This window comes from Mercenaria mercenaria, chromosome 5 (assembly GCF_021730395.1).
Source record: "Mercenaria mercenaria strain notata chromosome 5, MADL_Memer_1, whole genome shotgun sequence".
Classification (NCBI taxonomy): domain Eukaryota; kingdom Metazoa; phylum Mollusca; class Bivalvia; order Venerida; family Veneridae; genus Mercenaria; species Mercenaria mercenaria.
The window spans coordinates 18,947,753-18,973,545 of NC_069365.1; the positions used below are offsets into that span (position 1 = coordinate 18,947,753).

General features: G+C 34.7%; 1 protein-coding gene across 1 annotated transcript in view; it reads left to right on the forward strand.

Annotated features, from left to right (window-relative positions):
• Positions 1–1,310: 1,310 nt before the first annotated feature.
• Positions 1,311–25,793, forward strand: part of LOC123556555 (TBC1 domain family member 19-like) — a 41,467-nt gene continuing 16,984 nt past the window's right edge. Inside the window, exons 1-10 of the mRNA XM_053542821.1 lie at positions 1,311–1,636; positions 5,797–5,869; positions 8,458–8,582; positions 11,157–11,231; positions 15,647–15,710; positions 17,734–17,830; positions 19,985–20,045; positions 21,277–21,388; positions 22,714–22,826; positions 24,835–24,909. Of these exons, the coding sequence (XP_053398796.1) occupies positions 1,544–1,636; positions 5,797–5,869; positions 8,458–8,582; positions 11,157–11,231; positions 15,647–15,710; positions 17,734–17,830; positions 19,985–20,045; positions 21,277–21,388; positions 22,714–22,826; positions 24,835–24,909 (888 nt within the window). The 5' untranslated portion in view covers positions 1,311–1,543. The remainder of the gene's footprint in view (positions 1,637–5,796; positions 5,870–8,457; positions 8,583–11,156; positions 11,232–15,646; positions 15,711–17,733; positions 17,831–19,984; positions 20,046–21,276; positions 21,389–22,713; positions 22,827–24,834; positions 24,910–25,793) is intronic.

The following is a 25,793-nucleotide window of genomic DNA, read 5'->3' on the forward strand; positions in this document are numbered from 1 at the left end:
TTTTTGAAGAAAATGGTCAAATTCAGTGTAGAATAAAAAATTTAATAAGACATTAAAAAAAAATTTGAACGGTAGAAATTTAGATGTATCATTCAAGTTTAATGTGGCATATTCATTTTGCAGATCTTATGTATATTCTTATGCACCGGTTATTTCGAATGAAATGGGTCTTAAACTTGTGATATTGCTTCCCGAACGGGAAGCTTGTTACTATAAAAAGTAATAAGTTTCCCGTTCAGGAAGTAAGGAAAACCTATAAATGATTTCCCGAACGGAAAGTTTCCCCTACTGCAAGCCAGAATGACAGAACGATTCTTGCTGTTCAGGCGTGTTGATGTGTGATACATCTGAAGTGCACAAACACCAAAAGAAATAGTAGAAATCAACCAGATTATGTTTATGTACATGTATATTGTAGATTCGGAAAAAAATATCGGACAAGACATTAATCTTCATAATTCTTACATTGGTATGTGCATGCATGCAACATTTTCATGATTTTTGAAAAATTCAGTAGAGTTTATTATTAAATCAAATAATAATCAATTGTCGTCGGTAAAACATGTATAACATCAAATCAAAATCGAATCAATTTACCGCAGGGTACAAAACATAAGCTAAGCTATGTATAGATTTTGACCGACATATTTCTTTGATCCATGTAGATCTAGCAGAACTAAAATAAAATACAAAGAATATTTTCACATGTATAATAATATGCCTATATAAGGAAATGTTCTTTAAATCCGAAGATCTAATTTTCTCAATGATGTATTTAGCAGTACTGTACAGGCATACAGACACTAAATAGAAAAATGGCGCGAAAAAATGGTAGAAATGGCGGATACAATTAAATAGTCCTCAGTTTTTTTTTTTTGCTCTGTAGATCGAGCTATTTTTCTTACTTTCTTTGCATTTTTTTTTGCTAAAATCACATGACAGATCAATGCTTGACATGTAGGTAGCAGTTTCATAATGAAATAACAACGTGACAAAAAATTTCATGTAAACTTAGATCATACACCACCAGTATAATTTGGGGACTCATTTATTAGCTGATTTTGCAGTTTGTATGTTTGACTGAAATTATTTTTCTTGCATCAAACATGACCCCCACTTTTCTTTTGATTTTTATTTAGCACTGACAATATTCTTCAAGAAAATGTAGGTTACAGACGTTTAAAATGGGTCCTGATGTGTGCTGCGGCCATTGGAAATAGGTCAATTTTATATAGAATAAAGATCAACAACTATTTAGTGTGTTATAACCTTCATGCCAATAGTGATAGTTACGAATGAATCTTTATTACGAAAAACCGGCAGTTGAGATGTAAACAAATGTGGATTGAAATCTACAATAATTCATCTGTTAATTGACTGTTTTACAGTGGAAACGTGGTAAATAAAGCATCAAAATAATTTCATAACGCGTGCAAAGTAGTTCCTTGATTAAATTATGAAAGCGCGAGCATTGTCGATGAAGAAATGATTTGAAACAGTTGCTAAGTCTGCCAAAGACAAGTGAACATTGATTGAGAGTCAGATGGATTCGCATTTTTCTCCTGCATATTTGCAGAATCTTCTACAGACACTGAAGTCATCTAAGATATATACAGACCTGCATAATGCTGCACAGGTATAATTGCTGTTGTGTATTTGGCCACTAACCCTTTAGAGACGTGCTTGAGTGTCCGCCTTAATTAGGATCAGGTGGTCGAGGTTCGGACCCAGTTTGAGGCTTTCAGGATAGCAGGTAGTCCAAATAACAGTTAGGGTAGTCGAAGTAATCTGATGTATACAGTTTGTTTTATATTGTGACGGTCAAACTGTAACGTTGCGGTGGCTGCAAAAGTCAGAATTAAAAAGCAGCCACTCGGCGACAGTAAGCTTTGTAATGTAATGGCCTATTATTTTATTATTGTGGGCCTGTTACTTTATTATTATGACATGTTCATTCTTAAATTATTATTTTATTTTCAAGAGAAGAAAGAAAGGAAATTGTAATATAATGGCCATTCAGGACATAGTTATAAAATAATATAGAAACAGTTCAGTATTCTAAAATATTGCTTCTCCGAAATATTATACATGTATAATTGTATATTGCTATCCTAAGGTTAACAAAGTACAGTTCTTCTCTGTACCAGGCATACAGGTAGCCAACTGGACGCTGGCATGTTTCCATTATACATTGCAGATTCATGCAGATTCAGCAGTCCGCAGAATGTCGTATCACCATATTTGTAATAACGCTCGGACATGATAGCTAATTACCAACAATGCTCCTGGCTATATTTCCTATATAACTCTGATTAGCGGGAGAAAGTTTAGAACGGCACGGGGAACTGAATAGATTAGACTCTTTTAGTTATTTGGGCTAAAACACCTTGGGTTAGCTATCATTGTCAGTGCGTCTCACTTTTCCATAAGAACTTGGGTTGAACTTTAAATAAAAACTGTTAGACTTTCGAAAAAAAGAAAAAAAAAAAAAAAAAATTTACGTATAAAATACTTCTTTGTATATCCTAATTTCTTAATATATTCTCTTATCTTGAAGAAAGAAAGGAGTCAAGATAAGAGAATATATTAAGAAATTAGGATATACAAAGAAGTATTTTATACGTAAAATTTTTTTGGTAAACCAGGTCATATTCTCTATAAGTATTTTTATACATCATAAGTACAGTCTAAATTACAATCGTTAAAGGATTTTTTTTTTTTTTTTTTTTCCCTTCGGAAGAAAGAAAGGAAATTGTAATGTAATGGCCTATTATTTTATTATTGTGGGCCTGTTACTTTATTATTATGACATGTTCATACTTAAATTATTATTTTATTTTCAAGAGAAGAAAGAAAGGAAATTGTAATGTAATGGCCGTTCAGGACATAGTCATAAAGTAATATAGAAACAGTTCAGTATTCTAAAATATTGCCTCGCCGAAATATTGTTCTCTCTGTTTCATACACATGTATAATTGTATATTTCTTATCCTAAGGTTAACAGAGTACAGTTCTTCTCTGTACCAGGCATACAGGTAGCCAACTGGACGCTGGCATATTTCCATTATACATTGCAGTTTCATGCTGATTCAGCAGTCTGCAGAATGTTGTATCACCATATTTGTAATAATGCTCGGACATGATAGCTAATTACCAATAATGCTCTTGGGTATATTTCCTATATAACTCTGATTAACGAGAGAGAAAGGAGGACCGTTGAGAACGGCACGGGGAACTGAATAGATTAGACTCTTTTAGTTATTTGGGCTAAAACACCTTGGGTTAGCTATCATTGTCAGTGCGTCTCACTTTTCCATAAGAACTTGGGTTGAACTTTAAATAAAAATTGTTAGACTTTCGAAGTGTTGTTTACTATTCCCTTTGTCACCGGAGTTATTACGTGACAGCTTGTCTACAGTCAGGGGTGTAACTGTTTCAAGTTATCGCAGTTTATAACCCATTTGAGTTATTGCTTATACTTTCATAACTTGTTTCAGTTATCATAAAATATTACAAAGCCCTCCTGTGCCAATTCCTCATTTTGAATGAGACTAATGCAATTATTTCCTGAATCCTTGAACTTCTATCTTTCCAGCTATGCAGTAAACATTTTTTACGCAAGGCTGATAAAGTTTTAAAGCTATAAAACTCTTAACATCCCATTATGCTTATCAGGTCATGATCAGACTAAAAGAGAATTGGATTAACCACAGTTTGCTACTAATTTCACTTTAAACGTCACTTTGTGAGAACAGCAAAAAGACTTTTTTTGGAATAACTTACCTGAGTTAACTATATTTTATAACTAATAAAGGTTATAAAATCCTTGAAAAAGTAACTGAAATAGGTTACATTTATAACTTAAAACAGTTACACCCCTGACTGAATAATAGGATGTTTCGGGACAGTGTGATAACTTTTGACTGTCGCTGTCTCTGTCACGTCCAAACTTATTCTGCAGATTTCTGTTATGAAATCCCCAATGAAATCTGTTGGGAACAATTTCTGGTAGATTCGCAAAGTATTTGTAATGATTTCATCTCTGATAATGAATTTATGTTGACATTAAAGCATAAACTTGCCTCGCTGACATTTTATGAATGTATATTTTGTGTTTTGTTTCTGCAATTTAGTGTATGTATGTATCTATACTGCTTGACGTCCCTTTCTGGTATAACTAGCAGGTGCGCATCTGTGCCAGAATAAAAGTTAAAAGAATGACAGTAAGACGTCAAAGGAAGATAGTGCTAGATAAAACTGTATTAACAATAATAAAATCAGGATAAAAAACAGGGTGTGGTCATTTAGTAGTAGTGGGATGCATTAACAGCCTGTCTGAAATTTTCAGGATCAGGCTGATTAACAATCAGGGGTGGGCCAGGTGGCAGTTGATTCCATAGGGTAACGGTGTATGGAAAGAAGGAGAAGTTAAAAACATTAATGTTTGTATGGATCTGCCCAAGGGAGTGGTCGTGCATATGACGTGTTCGTCTCAATGGCTGTACTAGATACGGAGGGATTGGAATAGCTACGTAATCATGAAAGATTTTGTAGAACATGAAAAGTCTAGCAGTTGTCCGTCTGTCCTTGAGTGTCTGCCAACTAAGATCATTAAACATGTTTGTTACACTATCATAATATGAATATTGACCCTTTACCCACCTGGCTGCTCTTCTTTGCACCATTTCTATCTTGTGTATGTTTCTCTGTGTGTGTGTTGACCATACCGTAGAGGCATACTCTAGTTGTGGTCTAACTAGAGTTGTAGGAGGTTTCTTTAATATTTTGGTGTTTGACCGGGAGGTTTCTGCATAGGTTGCACAGTGATATGTTTGCATTGTTTGAGATTCTGTCTACATGTGTGTTCCAGGAGAGATCATTTGCTATATCTACCCCTAGATACTTTACACTGGAGACCACTTCCAGGATTTGACCATGTAATATGTATTTCTTTCTGTTTCTTGTTATGTTCATGACCCGACATTTGCTGGGATTGAACTCCATCTCCCAAACATGCTCCCAAGTTTCTGGTTTCTGGAGGTCCTGATGTAGTGTGACGCAGTCTTGTTCTTTAGAGATTGTGAGGTAAACTGCGGTGTCATCTGCAAATAACCTGACGTGTGATTGTAAGGACTGAGGTAGATCATTTATGTATAATAGGAATAAGAGAGGGCCAAAGACTGAGCCTTGAGGGACACCTGATGTGACAGGTGCTTCGTTGGATTTCATTCCGTCCACGAGTTCTGACTGCTTTCTGCCAATCAGAGCTATTGCACTTGCCCCTGTGTCACTGTCGCCATTGGTTTAAGTTTTTGATGAAGTCAAAAATCTCTGTTACTATCAAAGCTTGAAAGACTTGAAACATGAAATATTTATTTACTATCAAAGTCTACACCAGGAGTAACAATCCCCATAACACTGATTTGAATTTTGACAGAATTGTGCCACTTTTTAACTTAGAATTTTTCGGTTAAAGATCGACTTAAAGTTTTATAAAGTTTTTACTGGCAAAGCTCTAATTTAGAGTCAAGCACTGAGAAAAGTCGAGCATGCTGTCTTACGGACTGTGAGCTCTTGTTGTTGTGACACTTAATCAAACTGAAATGAAATTAGTAATTTGGCCGAAAATTTACAAAGTATTTTAACAGTAAGACACAGTTACAATTATTATGTTGTAAAAACAGCATAATCCTTAGTTAATTACTTGGCTGTCTTAATTCGATCAATTTGTATCATTTCAATTAAGAACTTATTGTTTACAGAACTGACCATTTGTACAAACTTGAACATTTTCAGAGTGAAATTGCAAAGACAAATGTGCGTGTGTCAGAACTGAAGAAAGGGGTACAGTCAGGATTAGCAGCATCAGGTGAGATCATTCTATTTCCTTGTTCTGCAACTTTTTTGTAACAAGACATCTTCTCTGTGAATCCAGCCACATTTTTCTCTGCGAAATTTCTATAATAATCTTGTCTATCTTTCAATTTAGACAGTACCATTAACTATTAAAAGGGGTGCGTCCCAAAAATTTACTGACTGAATCATGGTGAACAGTGCAGACCATGATCAGACTGCACGGATGTTCAGGCTGATCTTGGTCTTTGCTGGTCGCAAAGGCAGAATCACTTACTGCTAGCAGGTTAAGGGTTAAAGGAGTGATTTGGTCTTTCCTACACTAACATAGTCCCTCAGCTACAAAATATTAAAGAAAACAAATTAATTAATTACTAAAATGTAACCCTAGCTGTTACTACTTTGCTTATAAATTAAGTGGTAAGTTTTCAGTAATACATTTTTGTGCACAGTTCATTTACTCGCATGTATTGGAGTTATTGATTCATTAGCTTGACTATTCAAAGAATAGTAGAGCTGTTGAACTCACCCATGCAACGGCATCCGCGTTGGCTTCCGTGTCTCGATTTGGTTAAGTTTTGGTATGTAAACTGGTATCTCAGTAATCACTTGTGGGAATGGATTGAAACTTCACACACTTTTTCACTGTGATAAACTGACTTAACTGCACAGGTTCATACTTTTTTTTTGCTTTTTTTTTTTTTACAAAATTATGCCCCTTTTTCGACTTAGAAATTTTTGCTTAAGGTTTTGTATGTAAGCTGGTATCTCATTACCCACTTAGATGGGAATATATTGAAACTTCACACTCTTGTTCTCTATCATGATCTGACATGCACAGTGCAGGTCCCATAACTCTACTTTGCATTTTTCAAAATTATGCCCCTTTTTAGCTCACCTGAGCACGAAGTGCTCAAGGTGAGCTTTTGTGATCACCCTGTGTCCGTCGGCTTCCGTCGTCGTCAACAATTTGACTGTTAACACTCTAGAGGTCACAATTTTGGCCCAATCTTAATAAAACTTGGTCAGAATGTTACCCTCAATAAAATCTTGGACGAGTTTGATATTGGGTCATCTGGGGTCAAAAACTAGGTCACCAGGTCAAATCAAAGGAAAAGCTTGTTAACACTCTAGAGGTCACAATTTTGGCCCAATCTTAATGAAACTTGGTCAGAATGTTACCCTCAATAAAATCTTGAACGAGATCGATATTGGGTCATCTGGGGTAAAAACTAGGTCACCAGGTCAAATCAAAGGAAAAGCTTGTTAACACTCTAGAGGTCACAATTTTGGCCCAATCTTAATGAAACTTGGTCAGAATGTTACCCTCAATAAAATCTTGGACAAGTTTGATATTGGGTCATCTGGGATCAAAAACTAGGTCACCAGGTCAAATAAAAGGAAAAGCTTGTTAACACTGTAGAGGCCACATTTTTGACTGTGTGTTCATGAAACTTGGTCAGAATGTTAATCTTGATGATTTTATGATCCTTTGTGAATCTGCGCCATGTAGAATCAAAAACTAGGTCACCAGGTGAAATCAAAGGAAAAGCTAGTTTACACTGTAGAGGCCACATTTATGACCATATCTTAATGAAACTTGGTCAGAATGTTAATCTTGATGATCTATAGGTCAGGTTCAAATCTGGGTCAGGTGGGGGTCAAAAACTAGGTCACTAGGTCAAATCAAAGGAAAAGCTTGTTGACACTCTAGAGGCCTCATTTATGACCATATTTTAATGAAACTTGGTCAGAATGTTACTCTTGATGATCTTTAAGTCAATAGGTCAGGTGAGCGATACAGGGCCTTCATGGCCCTCTTGTTCCACTTAGCACTTTCTGGTTAAATTTTTAAATGTAAGCTGGTATCTCAGTAGCCACTAACAGGAATGGATTGAAACTTCACACATTTGTCCACTGTCATGAGCTGATAAGCACTGTGCAGGCTCCATAACCCTGTTTCGCATTTTTACAAAATTATGCCCCTTTTTCGACTTTTGTTTTGTATTCATTCAATTGACAAGGCTGCTGAATAGTTGAGCGTTGCTGTCCAGCATGGCTGTCCTCCAACAGCTCTTGTTTTGCATTTGTTTTGATTGCCAAAAATGAGGCGATGATATACTTTTTGGCCAAACAAAATATTTTTAATTTCACCCAAGCTAAGCCTATATTATGGCTGAGAAAGAGATGATACTACAAATATGCAGGAGGCATGTAACCAATTTCATAGCTCATAAATATTATGTTATAAATTTTGTGATAATTTGGAATGTGTTAAAAAAGTATTATATCATAAATTCTGAATGTTGAAATCTCAGCTGTATGTATTTATGAAATATACTAGTACAATACTGAATACAAAAGTATTGCTTCCATTTTTCCATTTTTTAGGGTCATTGGTTTGGTGACCATTTTGAAATTTATTGATCCTATATATAATCATCCTTTAATGGTTTTGCTCTGTTACGGAATGAAGTCAAAAATATCTTTTAAGGATAGACTTTCCAAATTTAAGATGTGGCAGATTTTATTGAAATAATTTTCTTCCTATAGATTGAATTGTGTTGTGTTGAATGAATGATAATTGATAGTTGTTGATTATAGGTTGGGAGCGGAAATTACGTAACACAATATACCAGTATCTACAAACCCATGCATTATCTTCTCATCCACTTTCAACACCGGCAGAGCACATCAAAGAGCCCTTCGTTTATCTGAGGAAAGCACAGGTAAGTAGTGGAACAGCATCTTTAGCTTGACTATTCGAGGAATAGGTATAGCTATTGGACTCACCCATTTGTTAGTGTCCGCTTCTACATTGGCGTCCCAATTTCAGGTTAAGTGTTTGTATGTTAGTTGGTATCTCAGTAATCACTTGTGGGAATTGATTGAAACTTCACACACTTATACATTGTGATAAACTGACTTACATTGCAGAACAGGTTCCATTACAACATTATGCCCTTTTTCTGACTTAGAAATGTTTTGTATGTAAGCTGGTATCTCAGTTCCCACATATTCTGCGAATGGATTGAAACTTCATGTACTTGTTCACTGTTACGATCTGACATGCAGTGCACAGGTTCTATAACTCTGCTTTGCATTTTTACCAAATTATGCCCCTTTTTTCGACTTAGCAATTTTGGTAAAATTTTTGTATGCAAGCTCAGGTATCTCAGCACCCACAAATGGGAATGGATAGAAACTTTACACACTTGTCTGCTGTCATGAGCTGATATCCAATGTACAGGTTCCATAACCCTGTTTTGTAACTTTACAATATTATGCCCCTTTTTGTTTTTATATAAATTCAATTGACAAGGCTGTTGAATAGTCAAGTGTTGCTGTCCTCCGATAGCTCTTGCTAATTCATATGAACCAAGGGTTCAGGGTGAGCTATAATTATAGTTGGATGGAGCATCGTCCTGTGTCTGTTGTCAGCAATTTACTCAAACATCTTCTCCTCAGAAACTGCTGGTCAGAATTACACTCTTCTTGATCTGAAGTGTAGGTGTGTATAACACATTTCTGAAGTGGCTATAGCAGGGATTGCTGGGGGTAGGAATGGCAGTTGTATACCTCTCCAAATATTTTTCTTATTACAGTTTACATTATATTTTTGTAAAGGTCAGTGTCACTTTGGATAAACACCTTTCAGTTTTTAGTTTGCAAAATGTGTTCTTTAATCTAACTAATTAGTTTTTGGCATATTAATCACATTTAATGACAGCTCATGTTGTTAGTCTGGCAGATGTTGGATAAGAAGAATGCTTTTTATGGTTTAAACACCTGAAAAACTTGGAACTTGCAAGAAAACAAACTCCTTTCTCTTTGGTATTGTGTTAAATTTGTTTGACTCTTAGCTTTATTGAACCACTGATACTCATTTAATGGGGAAACAGATAGCCTTTAGCAGTGGGTGGTTTGCAAATAATTCTAATGATGTTTCTTAATCAAGAGCTTTAAACAGCAAGTAGAATTTAATTTTCACTGACAATTTAATTGCTCTGTGATTGATTGCTTACAGAGCTGTTTGTACATTTGCCAGAAAGATCATCTAAAATTTATAGAGAGCTTTTGCTTGTAGATTGCAGTAATTAATTAAATACCTGTTTAATAGCTTTAAATCTTGAGAATGTAATTAAATAAATGGATGATTAATTAGACTGACAATCATTTGGTAATGTTAGGCTGAAATGATATAAATCTTTTGGAGATTGTTATTTTTTATTGGTATTTCCAGTACACTTTGGTCTTTGAGGGATATAAAATTTTCTTCTACAGATTATAATAGAATACACTGATTCAGATTGATGTGATTTTTATTGCTATTTCATTTCTAATTTGGTACAAATGATTTCTGGGCTGGTTTTGAAATAAAACAGGCACATTACAGATGTTAAAACAAATTAATTCCAGTTGCACAAATATAAGGAAGTGCAATGACTTTTTTATCAGTACTACAATGATTGCATGCTGCACCAGATAATTGAATAATTAATTGTACAAGATGAATTCCAAAACATTTGCCATTTCTGTTTTTGGTCAAAAGTACAGCCAGATCTGTATTGTAGATCACCTTTAAACTGTAGTTTTTCCTTGGATGTTGCATGCAATCAGCAACTATGAATTTTCAAAGTTTTGACTCATTTATTGGTTTATTATGCCTGAGCCCAGTATGTTCTTTTCTTCCTATGGTGGCAGTCAGAAATCTTAATATATTTGATAGATCATGGTCTGATTTATTTTCCTGTTGCCTGAGCCCAGTATGTTCTTTTCTTCCTAAGGTGGCAGTCAGAAATCTTAATATATTTGATAGATCATAGTCTGATTTATTTTCCTGTTGCCTGAGCCCAGTATGTTCTTTTCTTCCTATGGTGGCAGTCAGAAATCTTAATATATTTGATAGATCATGGTCTGATTTATTTTTTCTGTTGCCTGAGCCCAGTATGTTCTTTTCTTCCTATGGTGGCAGTCAGAAATCTTAATATATTTGATAGATCATGGTCTGATTTATTTTCCTGTTGCCTGAGCCCAGTATGTTCTTTTCTTCCTATGGTGGCAGTCAGAAATCTTAATATATTTGATAGATCATGGTCTGATTTATTTTCCTGTTGCCTGAGCCCAGTATGTTCTTTTCTTCCTATGGTGGCAGTCAGAAATCTTAATATATTTGATAGATCATGGTCTGATTTATTTTCCTGTTAAACTTGGTAGAAGCTTGAAAATTGTGTGTTATCATGCAACAGTTCACAGTTGTTATATCATCACATCGTTTTTTCTTTGTTTCTCTGCTATTATAGCAAGCATGGGAGAAAAGAATACTGAAGAGTTTGAACAGTATGTGTACAGAACTGAATATCCCTCTTGCCAGAAAGGTATGTGTTTCTGCTTGACTTGTATTAGTTTACAGGGTTTAGTTTAGAGTTGGGGCACTTCTTCATATGAGGTTCACCACTAGGCTTCATCATATTTCCTTTTTAGCTCACCTAAACAATGCTAAGGTCAGTTTTTCTGATCGCTCGATGTCTGGCGTCTGTCATCTGTCTGTCTGTCGTCTGTCAACATTTAGCTTGTGTATGCGATAGAGGTTGTATTTTTCAATTAATCTTCATGAATTTTGGTCAGAATGATTACCTTAATCAAATCTAGGCCTAGTCGAAAATAGGTCATCTGGTATCAAAAACTAGGTCAAATCAAAGAAAAACCTTGTGTATGTGGTAGAGGCTGTATTTTTCAATTGATCTTAATCTACGCCAAGTTCGAAAATGGTTCATCATGGGTCAAAAAGTAGGTCACTAGGTCAAATCAAAGACAAACCTTGTGTATGCGATAGAGGCTGTATTTTTCAGTTGATCTTCATGAAATTTTGTCAGAATGATTGCCTTGATAAGATCTAGGTCAAGTTCAAATATGGGTCATCTGGGGTCAAAAACTTGGTCACTAGGTCATATCTAAGAAAATACTTGCTTAAACTCAAGAAACCACATTTTTAGTCCAATCTTAATGAAAATTGGCCAAAATATTTGTTTCCATGAATTCACTAGGTTAAAAATGTTTACACTGTTATAGTATGTTTCTCAGGTGAGCGACTTAGGGCCATCTTGACCCTCTTGTTCAATTGAGGTTCATGAAATTTGGTCAGAATGATTGCCTTGGTCAAATCTAGGTCAAGTTCGAATGTAGGTCATCTTTGCTCAAAAACTAAGTCACTAGGTCAAATGGAAGAAAATACTTGTTTACACATTTTTGGTCCAACCTTAATGAAAATTGGTCAGAATATTTGTTTCCATAAAATCTCTAGGTAAAACATGTTTATACTGTTATGGTGTGTTTCTCAGGTGAGCGACTTAGGGCCATCTTGGCCCACTCCCTCTTGTTCAGTTAATCTTCATGAATTTTGGTCAGAATGATTACCTTGATAAAAATCTAGGCCGAGTTCGAAAATGGGTCATCTGGTGTCAAAAACTAGGTCAAATCAAATATAACCTTGTGTATGCGATAGAGGCTGTATTTTTAGCTCACCTGAGCATGCTCAGGTGAGTTTTTCTGATCACTCAATGTCCGGCGTCTGTCTGTCTGTCTGTCGTCTGTCTGTCCGTCAACATTTAGTTTGTGTATGCGATAGAGGCTGTATTTTTCAACTGATCTTCATAAAATTTGGTCAGAATGATTACCTTGATGAAATCTAGGCCGATTTCGAAAATGGGTTATCTTGGGTCAAAAACTAGGTCACTAGGTCAAATCAAAGAAAAACCTTGTGTATGCGATAGAGACTGTATTTTTCAGTTAATCTTCATGAATTTTGGTCAGGATGATTACCTTGATGAAATCTAGGCCGAGTTCGAAAATGGGTCATCTAGGGTCAAAAACTAGGTCACTAGGTCAAATCAAAGAAAAACCTTGTGTATGCGACAGAGGCTGTATTTTTCAATTAATCTTCATGAATTTTGGTCAGAATGATTGCCTTTATAAAATCTAGGCCGAGTTCGAAAATGGGTCATCTGGGTTCAAAAACTAGGTCACTAGGTCAAATCAAAGAAAAACCTTGTGTATGCGATAGAGGCTGTATTTTTCAATTAATCTTTATAAATTTTGGTCAGAATGATTGCCTTGATAAAATCTAGGTCAGGTTTGAATATGGGTCATCTGGGGTCAAAAAGTAGGTCATTAGGTCAAATCAAAGAAAAACATTGTGTATGCGATAGAGGCTATATTTTTCAATTGTTCTTCATGAAATTTGGTCAGAATGATTGCCTTGATAAAATCTAGGTCAAGTTTGAATATGGGTCATCTTGGTCAAAAATTAGGTCACTAGGTCAATTCAAAGAAAAACCTTGCGTATGCGATAGAGGCTGTATTTTTCAATTGATCTTTATGAAATTTGGTCAGAATGATTGCCTTGATAAAATCTAGATTGAGTTTGATTATTGGTCATCTGGGATCAAAAGTAGGTCACTAGGTCAAATCAAAGAAAAACCTTGTGTATGCAATAGAGGCTGTATTTTTCAATTGATCTTCATGAAATTTGGTCAGAATGATTGCCTTGATGAAATCTAGGTCAAGTTTGAATATGGGTCATCTGGGGTTAAAAAGTAGGTCACTAGGTCAACTCAAAGGAAAAACTTGTGTATGTGATAGAGGCTGTTTTTTTTCAATTGATCTTCCTGAAAGTGTCAGAATGATTCCCTTGATGAAATTTAGGTAGAATTTGAATATGGGTCATCTGTAGTCAAAAAGTAGGTCACTAGGTTAAATCAAAGAAAAACCTCGTGTATGTGATAGAGGCTGTATTTTTCAACTGATCTTCATGAAAAACCTTGTGTATGCAATAGAGGCTGTATTTTTCAATTGATCTTCATGAAATTTGGTCAGAATGATTGCCTTGATAAAATCTAGGTCAAGTTCGAATATGGGTCATCTGGGTTCAAAAACTAGGTCACTAGGTCAAATCAAAGAAAAACCTTGTGTATGCGATAGAGGCTGTATTTTTCAATTGATCTTCATGAAATTTGGTCAGAATGATAGCCTTGATGAAATCTAGGTCAAGTTTGAATATGGGTCATCTGGGGTCAAAAACTAGGTCACTAGGTCAAATCAAAGAAAATACTTGTTTTTGCTCCAATTTTAATGATAATTGGTCATAATATTTTTTTCCATGAAATCACTAGGTCGAATACAGGCTGACTCGGACCATGGCTGATTCGGACCAAATTTACTTGGCTTATTTGGCCCAAATTGTTTTAAGTTTTCCTGACAATCATGTCACGAGTAAAAATAACATTTGAGTATTAAGTTTAATTTCTGATGCAAAGAATAATTAAAGTCCTTCTTTAAATGCATAAATGATGCATTTTAGTTTTTCAAAGTTTTTACTTTCTTGTACGGTGTATATTTTATGTTCTTACTTCAAGTTAAACCTCTATATAAGCCATATATGATATAAGCTATAATCAACATCATTTTCTGAACATTGCTGAATCATCCAAAATATATGGTCATTATTGACTATTATATCAAAACTTGTGGTCTGAATCAGTCAAAATATATGGTCATTATCTACTTTTATTCAAAGTATGTGGTCCGAATCAGCCAAAATATGTGGTCCGAATCAGCCATGGTCCGAATCAGCCACGGTCCGAATCGGCCTGTTTCCCACTAGGTCAAACATGTTTACACTGTTATGGTGTATTGTGGTGTGTTTCTCAGGTGAGCAACCTAAGGCCATCTTGGCCCTCTTGTTCAATTAGTCTTCATTAATTTTGGTCAGAATGATTACCTTGATGAAGTCTAGGCCGAGTTTGAAAATGGGTCATCTGGGATCAAAAAGTAGGTCACTAGGTCAAATCAAAGAAAAATCTTGTGCATGAGATAGAGGCTTTATTTTTCACTTAATCTTCATGAATTTTGGTGAGAATGATTGCCTTGATGAAATCTAGATCAGGTTGGAATATGGGTCATCTGGGATCAGAAAATAGGTCACTAGGTCGAATCAAAGGAAAACCTTGTGTATGCGAGAGAGGCTATATTTTTCAGTTGATCTTCCTGAAATTAAGTCACAATGATAACTTTAATAAAATCTAGGCCGACTTTGAAAATGGGTCATCTGGGTACAAAAAGTAGGTCACTAAGGTCAAATCAAAGAAAAACCTTGTGTATGCGATAGAGGCTGTATTTTTCAATTGATCTTCCTGAAATTAAGTCAGAATGATTGCATTGATGAAATCTAGGTCAGGTTTGAATAATTTATGGGTCATCTGGGATCAAAAAGTAAGTAATTAGGTCAAATCAAAGAAAATTTTTGTGTATGCGATAGAGGCTATATTTTTCAATTGATCTTCCTGAAATTTTGTTAGAATGATTGCTTTGATGAAATCTATGTTGAATTTGATAAGGGTCATTTGGGGTCAAAAAGTAGGTCACTAGGTCAAATAAAAAAAAACCTTGTGTATGCAATAGAGGCTGTTTTTTTCAATTGATCTTCATGAAATTGGTCAGAATTATTGCCTTGATGAAAAAACATTCAAACTGTGACCTTTACCTGAACTTTTTAATAGATCTTCACCAAACTTGGTCTGTAGCATGAAATCTTAAAGATATAGAATTTCTAATTGCAAGATTGATAAATTTGATCACATAAATTTTTGCTGACTTAAGAACTTTGTAAAGGGGTATAACCATTTTTCTGTGTTTCTTCATTTTTCACAAATTTTGTATAAGCTGTTCACCACTCCTGTTTGTTACATTATTTTCAGTTCCTTAATACTAATTTAATTTCATTGACATATTACAGAGACCCGACAAGGAACAAAAAGATTTGTTGTCAAGATGGACAGAGCTGGGAACTGATGGACCTGGTAAATTTAGTTATTCCATTTTTGAGAATTATTTATTATCACATATTTACTTTCATATTTAAATACATATTCTAACATGACCAGCAAATAACCTATATACACATAGGAGAAAATCAGCCAACGGTTATTTTACGATAACCCATGCACTTGCAAAGTTAAGTGACGTCATACTCTATTGTATTGAATGATCCAGGCGCGTAGCACAAAATGTAGTTGACTGTTCATGTTGTAAAAAGTAGTTACCATTTTTTCTAACATTGTTGATACTTGTACGTCACGTTAGAATCGAAATAACAAGTTCTCAAGTGTGATTTATCATAGAATAACCCAGGGTTTTTCGTTCGTATGCGAAACAGTATGTCACTCAGGCCTACGGCCTTCGTGATATATTCCTACGCATAAGAAGTCAAAACACGGGTAATTCAATGATAAACCACATTTAGGAACTTATTATTTCTTAAATAATATATTGTCAGGTCAGAATGAAGCTTTGAACAAAGGATTAATAATTGAAATGCATTATTAACTAGGCCAGAAGCTTCCCTTATTTGTTTCCCCCACCTTTTTGAAAGAAAAAAGGGGGCCATAGAAATAAGCTGCATCCATCTTTCCTTCTGTCAGTCATACTTTGTGTCCGGTTCATCACTCTGCCATCCATGAATAGATTTTGAAATAACTTGGCATATATGTTCCCCATAATGAGACGTCTTTTCTTGCGCAAGACTTAGACCCCTACTTCTAAGGTCAAGGTCACACTTACAGGTCAAATGTTAACAGGGTCTGTTTTGTGTCTGGTCCATAACTCTGCCATCCATGAAGGGATTTTGAAATAACATGACATAAATGTTCACCATAGTGAAATGTCATGTTATGTGCAAAACCCAGACTCCTAGCTCAAAAGTGAAGGTCACACTTACAGGTCAAAGGTGAACAGGGTCTGTTTCTTGTCCGGTCCATAATTCTGCCATCTACATGTATGAAGGGATTTAAAATGACTTATCATAAATGTTTACCATACCGGCGATGTGTCATGCACAAGACCCAGACCCCTAGCTCTAAGGTCAAGGTCACTCTTAGAGGCCAAAGGCCAGATACAAGAATGACTTTGTCTGGAGCATTTCTTCTTCATGCATGGAGGGATTTTGATGTAACTTGGCACAATTGTTCACTATCATAAGACGAAGTGTCATGTGTCATACGCAAGAACCATGTCCCTAATTTAGAAGTTCTTGCTTTTGTTGTTACTATAGATAGCTTATATTGTAATTGTTTTATTACTGGCTGTAGGGAAAAATGGAGACCACTTTTCTGTAGTACAACAAGCATGTTACATCCAATTTTAGGTGTATTTTGACCTATCGCTACCTTGTAATGTTTTTTTTTAAGATTAACTACCCTTTGTTGTTACTACAAATAATTTATATTGTAACTTTTTTATATTTGACCGTAGGGAAAAATCAAGACCGCTTTCTTGTGGTACAACATAGATGCTGCCTTCAAGTTTTAGGTGTATTTTAAGGTATCTCTACCTAGTACGGAGTACAGTAACCACCCAAATCGCCTCAGGCACTCTTGGATTTTGCCCCTTGAATAAGGCCAAGTTTGATGACGGGCATATTTTGTGACAGTCTTGCACTCTTGTTTGTTCATGCCAAGATGCAGTATTGGCATGCAGTATGTTTTGTGAAAAATGCCCTTAGGTGGGGGATGTTGGTAACTCTGTTACAAATTCTTGTTCATGTACTTCCACATGAATGCATGGGGGTGGGGGGCAGAGCTGAGAATAGAAAATAAGATTAAACAACTACTTCTCATGAACTTGGTCTGCAGCATCCTTCAATAGACTTTTTCACTGTTTTTAAAATGGTACAACCTGGCTTCATCTTTCTTGTTTAAATTCACTTATATAATTGAAGGCCGTTATATTCTGTCTCAAATCTGTTTTCAAATGACAGTTACACAGTAAATAATTTGTATTACATTTTATCCAACAGGTTTAATGAATAATTACTTAATTTGATAGATTTAAGCCAGATCCGACCTGTCTATGCACCCAAGGACTTTCTTGAAGTAATCATGTGTCTACAGAATCCTAATTACAATGCCGGGGATTCTAGCGGGTAAGTCTTAGATATTCCTTACTAGACGGATTCTATCTCTCTCAAGTAGAAATCAGTCTTTTGAAAAATTGATTGGAAGGAAAATGGACAGATTCCGATAAAGTAGCTGTGATATTATTGTTTTATCACATGAAGTCTGTCTGTCTGTCTTGTTATTGTAATAGATCATTACATAATCTGGTTAAAGGCAATATAAGACAGAAAAAAGGCTCTGGTGATTGAAAAGGGATGGAGGTATGTCTAAAACGGTAACATTATTGCTATGTGGGTGTAGTAAAGTGTCTTTATAATACAGTAATGGCAGAGTTATTCTGCCTAATACAGACAGTATAAAAGTTGATGTATAGTAGAAACAAAATTCAAAAGAAATTAACCCTGTGTGAAATATTATGTCTGGAAGAAACGGTATGAGACTGCGGAATACCATAAGTGTTACTATCAAGACCTCTTCATAAAATTTTTTAAAGGTCCATAGTGCTTTGAATTTATTTTCATGTTAAAACAGAAAAAAAAAAACAGCTGTCTGAATAGAGAAAATACATAGTTACATACTGTAAATCACTTTATATTAGCGTGATCTTTATTTCGCGAATTCCGGCACCCTGAATTATTTCGCGGATTTATGAATTCGCGACGGAAGGGTCAGAAATTAAAATTCGCGAAGGTTCTTATCTTATATTAGCGAAATTTCAATTCCGGACGTCGTGATTATATCAATGCCATTTTTCAGTACCGTACCGAATTTATGCATGCAAAAGACTCGTTAAACACATGGTCCGTAACGGTTATTTTGTATTAGCAATCGGTTACTTTATTCACACAGACTGAAATAATTGAGCCTTTAAATCCTTTATTCAATTTACTGGCGATTATTCTAATTACACTTAATAGCTGATAAACTGTTCAAAGTTTGTTACAGCAATTTCATAAATAATCAACGTACAAGTGTAAAATACAATGGTGTGATTAATTGTCCGCTAATCCCTATTGTTGTCTAAACAAAATGTGTAAAAAATTCAGGTTTGTTGAGAAGATAAGGGATTATATGGATCTTCCCCTCGAGCAACAAGCGCTCTGCTTGTTTGACACATAAGAAGTGTACCAAGTAGATGCTCTCCGTTAAAAGCTGCCAGCAACATGTAAATCTAACCTTAAGCAGTATATTCTACATGAATCATTATTCATAATATATTGAAATTTGAAATGAATTGAAATTCATTCAATAAACACCGATGTACAGGCGGCTAGCATTCATTGCTGAACTTGACTGTATTTTGGACATATTTTCGGTTATGTCTGTATCTTATGGAAGGATATTTACGTGTATTCATGATTTCGCGATGCACCCAATTCGCGAAAAATAGCGAAAATTAAAACACCGCGAATAATACCGGATTTACAGTAGTAAGTGAAGCATTACATTCAGAGCTGCACATAAACTTATACTGTCAGAGAAATAAAGGGAGGTAAGATAGAAGAGGTGACATTAAATATTTTCTACTAAGTCAATCATATTATATTCCAAGGAAGGACTTATATATGAGATAACAATATTCTAAAATAGGAAATAACAAGAAAAATAGATTTTATGTTTATAATAAAATGCAGAGTTATACCAGACAATGTTATACTAGAGACACCAATATGGCACTAGACTTAAGCTTCTTTGCTTGGCACTCAGCATTAAGAGGATAGTTCTTGGACTGTTCAGCTGGGTGTCAGTATAATGTGACTGGATGGGTTATCTTGCCATGTGACTACAAGGTGTTATTCTGCTTTAGGCAACACTGTAATGTTGGACATTTTGTTGGCAGCTACAAGTAGACACCATTGTTTATATGACTGAAAAATTATTGATATATATGTTAAATCCGAACACACACATATTATTTTATAAAACATTATGATCCTTAAATTAGTACCTTATTTACAAAAAAGGTTGAAAACTAAAATTCTTCATAAACAAGTTTAAGTGTACCTTATCACTGAGTTATAATGAATTTAAATGAAACCCAAACAAATTGACAATGTCCTTTACAGGTTCTGTCAGTATATTTAAAGTACCTGAGTATTTTTTTTTATTACCAAGGGTTCAGGTGAGCTATTAGTTCTTAGGAGTTTGTTTAAATAGGGGCATTAAATTCTAATTTTCAGAACTTACACCTTATGGGGACTGGTCCAGTTGCCTCTGAAACTAAATGACATCAACAGACTGGTGAGTTCTATGCTTCCAAAGAATATTCTTACAGATTTTATTTATTTACTATTTATGCCTAACAGTTATGCAAATCTGTAAGTGTTGTGGCAGTTCAGTTCTGTTCAAAGTCATAATTTAAAACACATTTATTTTATAGGGTATTACTTTTGTCATTTTAAAAGGGTGTTATTATAGCAACTGTTTCACACAAGTATCATTATTGTCCTGCTCAGGCTCAAGCAATAGCGGAAGAGTTAAATGAATCTATTTAAAATGTTTTTAGTGAAACACTTATTATAATAAGGGAAGTTTTAACTTTGTCCTAAGTAGCTAGGCTTTGTGAAATGGGCCCCTGCAGATGAAGTCTCTCTCCAGAATTTAATTTTGAAATTCTCTGTATTAACATATTTGTACATACATTTTGTGTATGAGTTTAAAACCAAACTTTTAGGAAATAACTGTTTTATGAAAAGGAAAATAATAACTTTATGAAAAGATGTCTTCTTTCAGCTTTGTTGTTGTCTGTTTCAGCGTATATTGATGTATGTTTCAGCGTATATTGTTGTCTGTTTTAGTGTATATTGTTGTCTGTTTCAGCATATATTGTTGTCTGTTTCAGCATATATTGTTGTCTGTTTCAGCTATATTGTTGTATGTTTCAGCATATATTGTTGTCTGTTTCAGCATATATTGTTGTCTGTTTCAGCTATATTTTTGTCTGTTTCAGCATATATTGTTGTATGTTTCAGCTATATTGTTGTCTGTTTCAGCATATATTGTTGTATGTTTCAGCTATATTGTTGTCTGTTTCAGCATATATTGTTGTATGTTTCAGCTATATTGTTGTCTGTTTCAGCATATATTGTTGTATGTTTCAGCTATATTGTTGTCTGTTTCAGTGTATATTGTTGTCTGTTTCAGTGTATATTGTTGTCTGTTTCAGCTATATTGTTGTCTGTTTCAGCATATATTGGTGTCTGTTTCAGCGTATATTGTTGTCTGTTTCAGCATATATTGTTGTCTGTTTCAGCGTATATTGTTGTATGTTTCAGCGTATATTGTTGTCTGTTTCAGCATATATTGTTGTATGTTTCAGCATATATTGTTGTCTGTTTCAGCATATATTGTTGTATGTTTCAGCATAATTGTTGTCTGTTTCAGCGTATATTGTTGTCTGTTTCAGCATATATTGTTGTCTGTTTCAGCGTATATTGTTGTATGTTTCAGCGTATATTGTTGTATGTTTCAGCGTATATTGTACAGTGATATGGCTATCAACCAGTGTCAGACTGGTGTAGATGACAGTGGTGATATACCTCCAGAGATGTTTGACAGTGATCGAGTAAAGCTTGGCAAGAAAGGTATGCATATGACATTGATTTAAAAGTTAAATACAGTCGAACTCGCTTTATACAAACTCATCCGGACCTGGAAAATATGTTCGTATCAAATGAAATTAGTATTAATGAATGTATGACTCACAGTATAATTTGACTCAGCAAGCTGGACGGTATCACCGGTATGACATCGGTGAATAGATTCCGATATATGGAAGTAGTTAATAGTTTTAAACTAATTAAGAAATTTATTCGGATAAAATGAAATTACTCGACAAAAGTCATACTTAAACACGTAAAACTGTATAAATTTAAATTTTAATGTCAGTCGAGGTCCAGAGCGTCAAGTTATATCCACCGCCAACATTATTTCTATTATGAAGCTTGTACTATATAATCATTCTTAGAGGGATAAAAATTTGTATATTTTGTAAGACACGGCCTACCCGTATCGACAATAGAATGTCAATAATGTGTTTAATATTATTTACACTCTTTAAATCTTGACCTGTCAATTATTGAAATTGTTTTATATTGACGTGCTAAACAAAGGACTGAATTTTTTTTTTAATAAGTGTGAACGACTCCATTGTCCAATTACCACGCGGCACAAGGTTGACAATATTATTATTTTCAACACATTTTATTTACTTTAATCAAATATCAGCACTGTACGGTTTCAAACTATTAAGTAGTCAAGCGTAACAAGGACGAAATGGCCGCCGACTTCTAAAATTGGTATCAAAAGATGGAAAATTATAACATTTAAGCAAATTGGGCTTCTAAAATGTGTTCGTATCTACCAATTATTCGTATGAAGCGAGTTCGCTATTACCGAAATAATTTCACAAAGGAAATAGCAGGTCTCGGCCGGGGAATCCAGATTTTGTTCGTTTTATCCAAAAATTCATATCAAGCGAGTTCGTATTAAGTGGACTCGACTGTATTTTCAATAATTATTCAAGATTTTAAACCAGTTATATTATATAATGTTTATGGTTGGCAAATAGTTGGCAAAAAGACGTGATGAGTTTCAGGCAGTGCTAAAATGATATCTGTGTTCTTAATTCAACACTTCCAGGAACAAGTATACCTGCATCTTATGCACTTGACACCTCACAAATAACATATCTGCAATCGTCCAATATTTTTCATCCCAAGCATTCCTTAAATATTCACTCCTGTTTATTACATGTGAGATTTTGGAATTGCCTTACAGGTGTATGTTAGGTTATCATTTTTTACTTTGTTTTAAATTGTATTGCATAAAGGGAGGTACTTAGTATAGTGTAGATTGCATATGATGCATGTTTGTGCATGTTGCTAAATCTAATTCTTTTTTTTTTCAGTGATAGCTGGAGACCATGGTCCCTTGGCTCAGGAATATGCAAAGAAGGGCTGTCCTGTCAGTCTAAGAGCTGAACTGTGGTGTCAGATATTAGGGATTGAACTTGATGAATTTGTAAGACATTAAATTGTAGTTTAGTTGTAAAATCACAGGGGATTTATGTATAGATTACAATAATTAGTGCAGTTTCTCATGATTTTAAACAGTTTTTCAGAAACAACAATCAGATTCTTAAGCTTTTAGACTTGTTTCCAGACCAAGTTTCAAAATCAAATTTCAAATACCATTGGAAGCATGGCACCTACTGTTTTAAAATTTGTCTGTTAATAGTTGGCCTTTGTATCGTGTATGGAGTCGTTAACAGTACCTGAAAAGAAAACTATATCTGCTGGTTTAAAATTAGGAAAAAAGGCACTCTGAACAACAAATGCCATTATTTAAATGAAGTGTGGTTGAAAAGATCAGAAACACACGTTTGTCAGAAATATCATTTTCTTAACTGGTTTTTAGTGCATCAGGACTTGCCTGAAGTCATTGAGTAGAGACCGTACCATAGCTCTTCGCATTCTTCAATTTTTCAAAAAAAGTGGTTTTTACAAGAGCACCGGTTACGATTGAAAATGTAAACAACCGACTCTATAAATTATTTGAATGAATGAATGAATGATCGTCGATCTTAGTCATAAAACTGATTGACAGTGAATGCTAATGACTCCATGTGTTGCAGAAAGGTATTTAATTTGTAACTGTAATTTCCTATCAATTGATATCCTGTCAAAATTGGTAAAATAATTGCTTATATTAGAACAAAGCCCACTGTCTTTGCCGTTCGCCAGCTGCTAAAAAGGCAAATATATATGATTCAGTGTAAGTTATATTTCACTGGTACTACCAGTTAGTAACTTCATACTCTAAAAAACACGTCAGAGAAATTTGGGCAGTTTTGACCGATTAAAACGTTTGCAGCATTAGATTATATTTTTTCTTTACACGAAAATTGCCGTTAGGTAACGAAGCGAATACGCCGTTAATCCGGAGTTGGCCGATTATTTGTTATTGTCACAAAACTGTTCCAGTTCACGTAATGTAATCGGTGCACTTAAACTGCCTGGCTATAGCTACTGCAGTTATAGAGAAGTGGTAGAGTGTCTGCCTTAGGTGTGAGAGGTCCTGGGTTCGAGTCCCAGTTAGAGCTTAACAATTTTCATTCTGCTACAACATCTTTTGCTGTTAAAGGACTGTAACAGTTCCAGTTGTTCTATATTTTAGGCACACAGTATCACGGATCATTATTTAGAAATCCAGATCACAGTAGAATGTTAAATCAAATGCACCCAAGTAGAAAATATTTGCTATATTATGTCCCTTTGATGTTTCTGCTCTCCAGGTCCAAGAAGAGTTACATTTCCGTGATCACAAAATTTTCTTTTACATGAAAATATTAAATGCTCATAACTCTACGCTTCTGGTTAAAATATTGTTAATATATCTATTTTTGAGAAATATATGTACATGTGTCTTCATTTCAAACCCTTTTCACTTCATACCTATGTTTTGAAAAACTTAGGTACTATCTCTACATTGAGATATTTTTACCAAATAAGGCATGTTAAGACTTAAGAACAATAAAACAGTCTTCTAAATTGATGTTACTCTAGTAATCATCCGTCTCAACTATGAGAAAGCCTGTTATAACATAGTAAAACATATTTTAGATGCAGTTACTTAATATATGTTTTTATGACATTGTCTTTTACATATACTTATGTTTACAATTGTTTGATAAAATGCTGTCTGGAGCCATAATTGTAATGCAATTTCTTGTCTTTACCGTCTGCTTTGACACATTAAAAGAATTTACTATAACTGTAGATAAAACCTATTCAACAGGCTTATGGCAGGTCATTGACTGTCAAGGTTTGAACTTGAAACAATTCATGCAGGGGCACCTGCAGTTTTCGACCTTCAGCAAAAGCTGAACAAGTTGCCATAATATGATGACTTAAAGTGTGTTGATGTGACTATAAACCCAGTAATAACAAAAAGAATAAGTCAATCAAAATTCACAAGAAACAAGCCAAATAACAGAGACAGAAAGTTTTGTATCTTCTTTTACTTGCAGGATACTCTGTATTATGAACAACTCAAAGCGAATGTGATAGCCCATGACCTACTTGTTGACAGCCTGCTCTACAAGGTATAATAGTTTGACAGAAAATTTTGCAGAAATCTTATATCTTATTATTGGTAGATTTCGCATGCACAAAAGAATGTTACGGCCTGGGACAATTTCTTTTAATAACGGTTTCTCAAATCAATGTGCCTTTAATAGGCAATAATTGTATTGCTCTGTAAAGATACAGTGCACTCTTGAGACTACCAAACACCTTCTACAACAAGAGTTTTTGTCCAGTTTTGACAAGCTGTTGAATAGTTGAGCATTAAGAGCTGCTGTTCTTATTTATATATTGTTTTATATGAAAGCTAAATAATGAAAGTTTTAACTATAGAAGAGGTTAGTGTAGTCAAAAGGTATTGGATACTTAGGTTGACAGTGCTTGTATTGGTTATTATAGTGTTGTGGCATGTTCTTTCCTTGTTACCATAGTTGTTTAAAGATATTTGAGCCGCGCCATGAGAAAACTAACATAATTCGTTTGCGACCAGCATGGATCAGACCAGCCTGCGCATCCGCGCAGTCTGGTCAGGATCCATGCTGTTCGCTAACTGTTTCTCTAATTAGAATAGGCTTTGAAAGTGAACTGTATGGATCCTGACCAGACTGCGCAGATACGCAGGCTGGCCTGGATCCATGCTGGTTACAAACACACTTTGTTGATTTTCTCATGGTGAGGCTCATTTAATGTTCATCTTTCACTAAAATACTTTACTTCTAATGTACAAAATCCTCTTCAGCTGTATTTCACTGTACTAAATACATAAATTAAATATGTATGTAATGCTACTAAAAGTGATGCAATAATAGCCAGTTGTTTAAACAAAAACCCATTGTTCTAGTCACTGTGGTACTTCACATTCATACTGTTTAGCTATACATGTATTAAGTGTGTTCTGTCATAA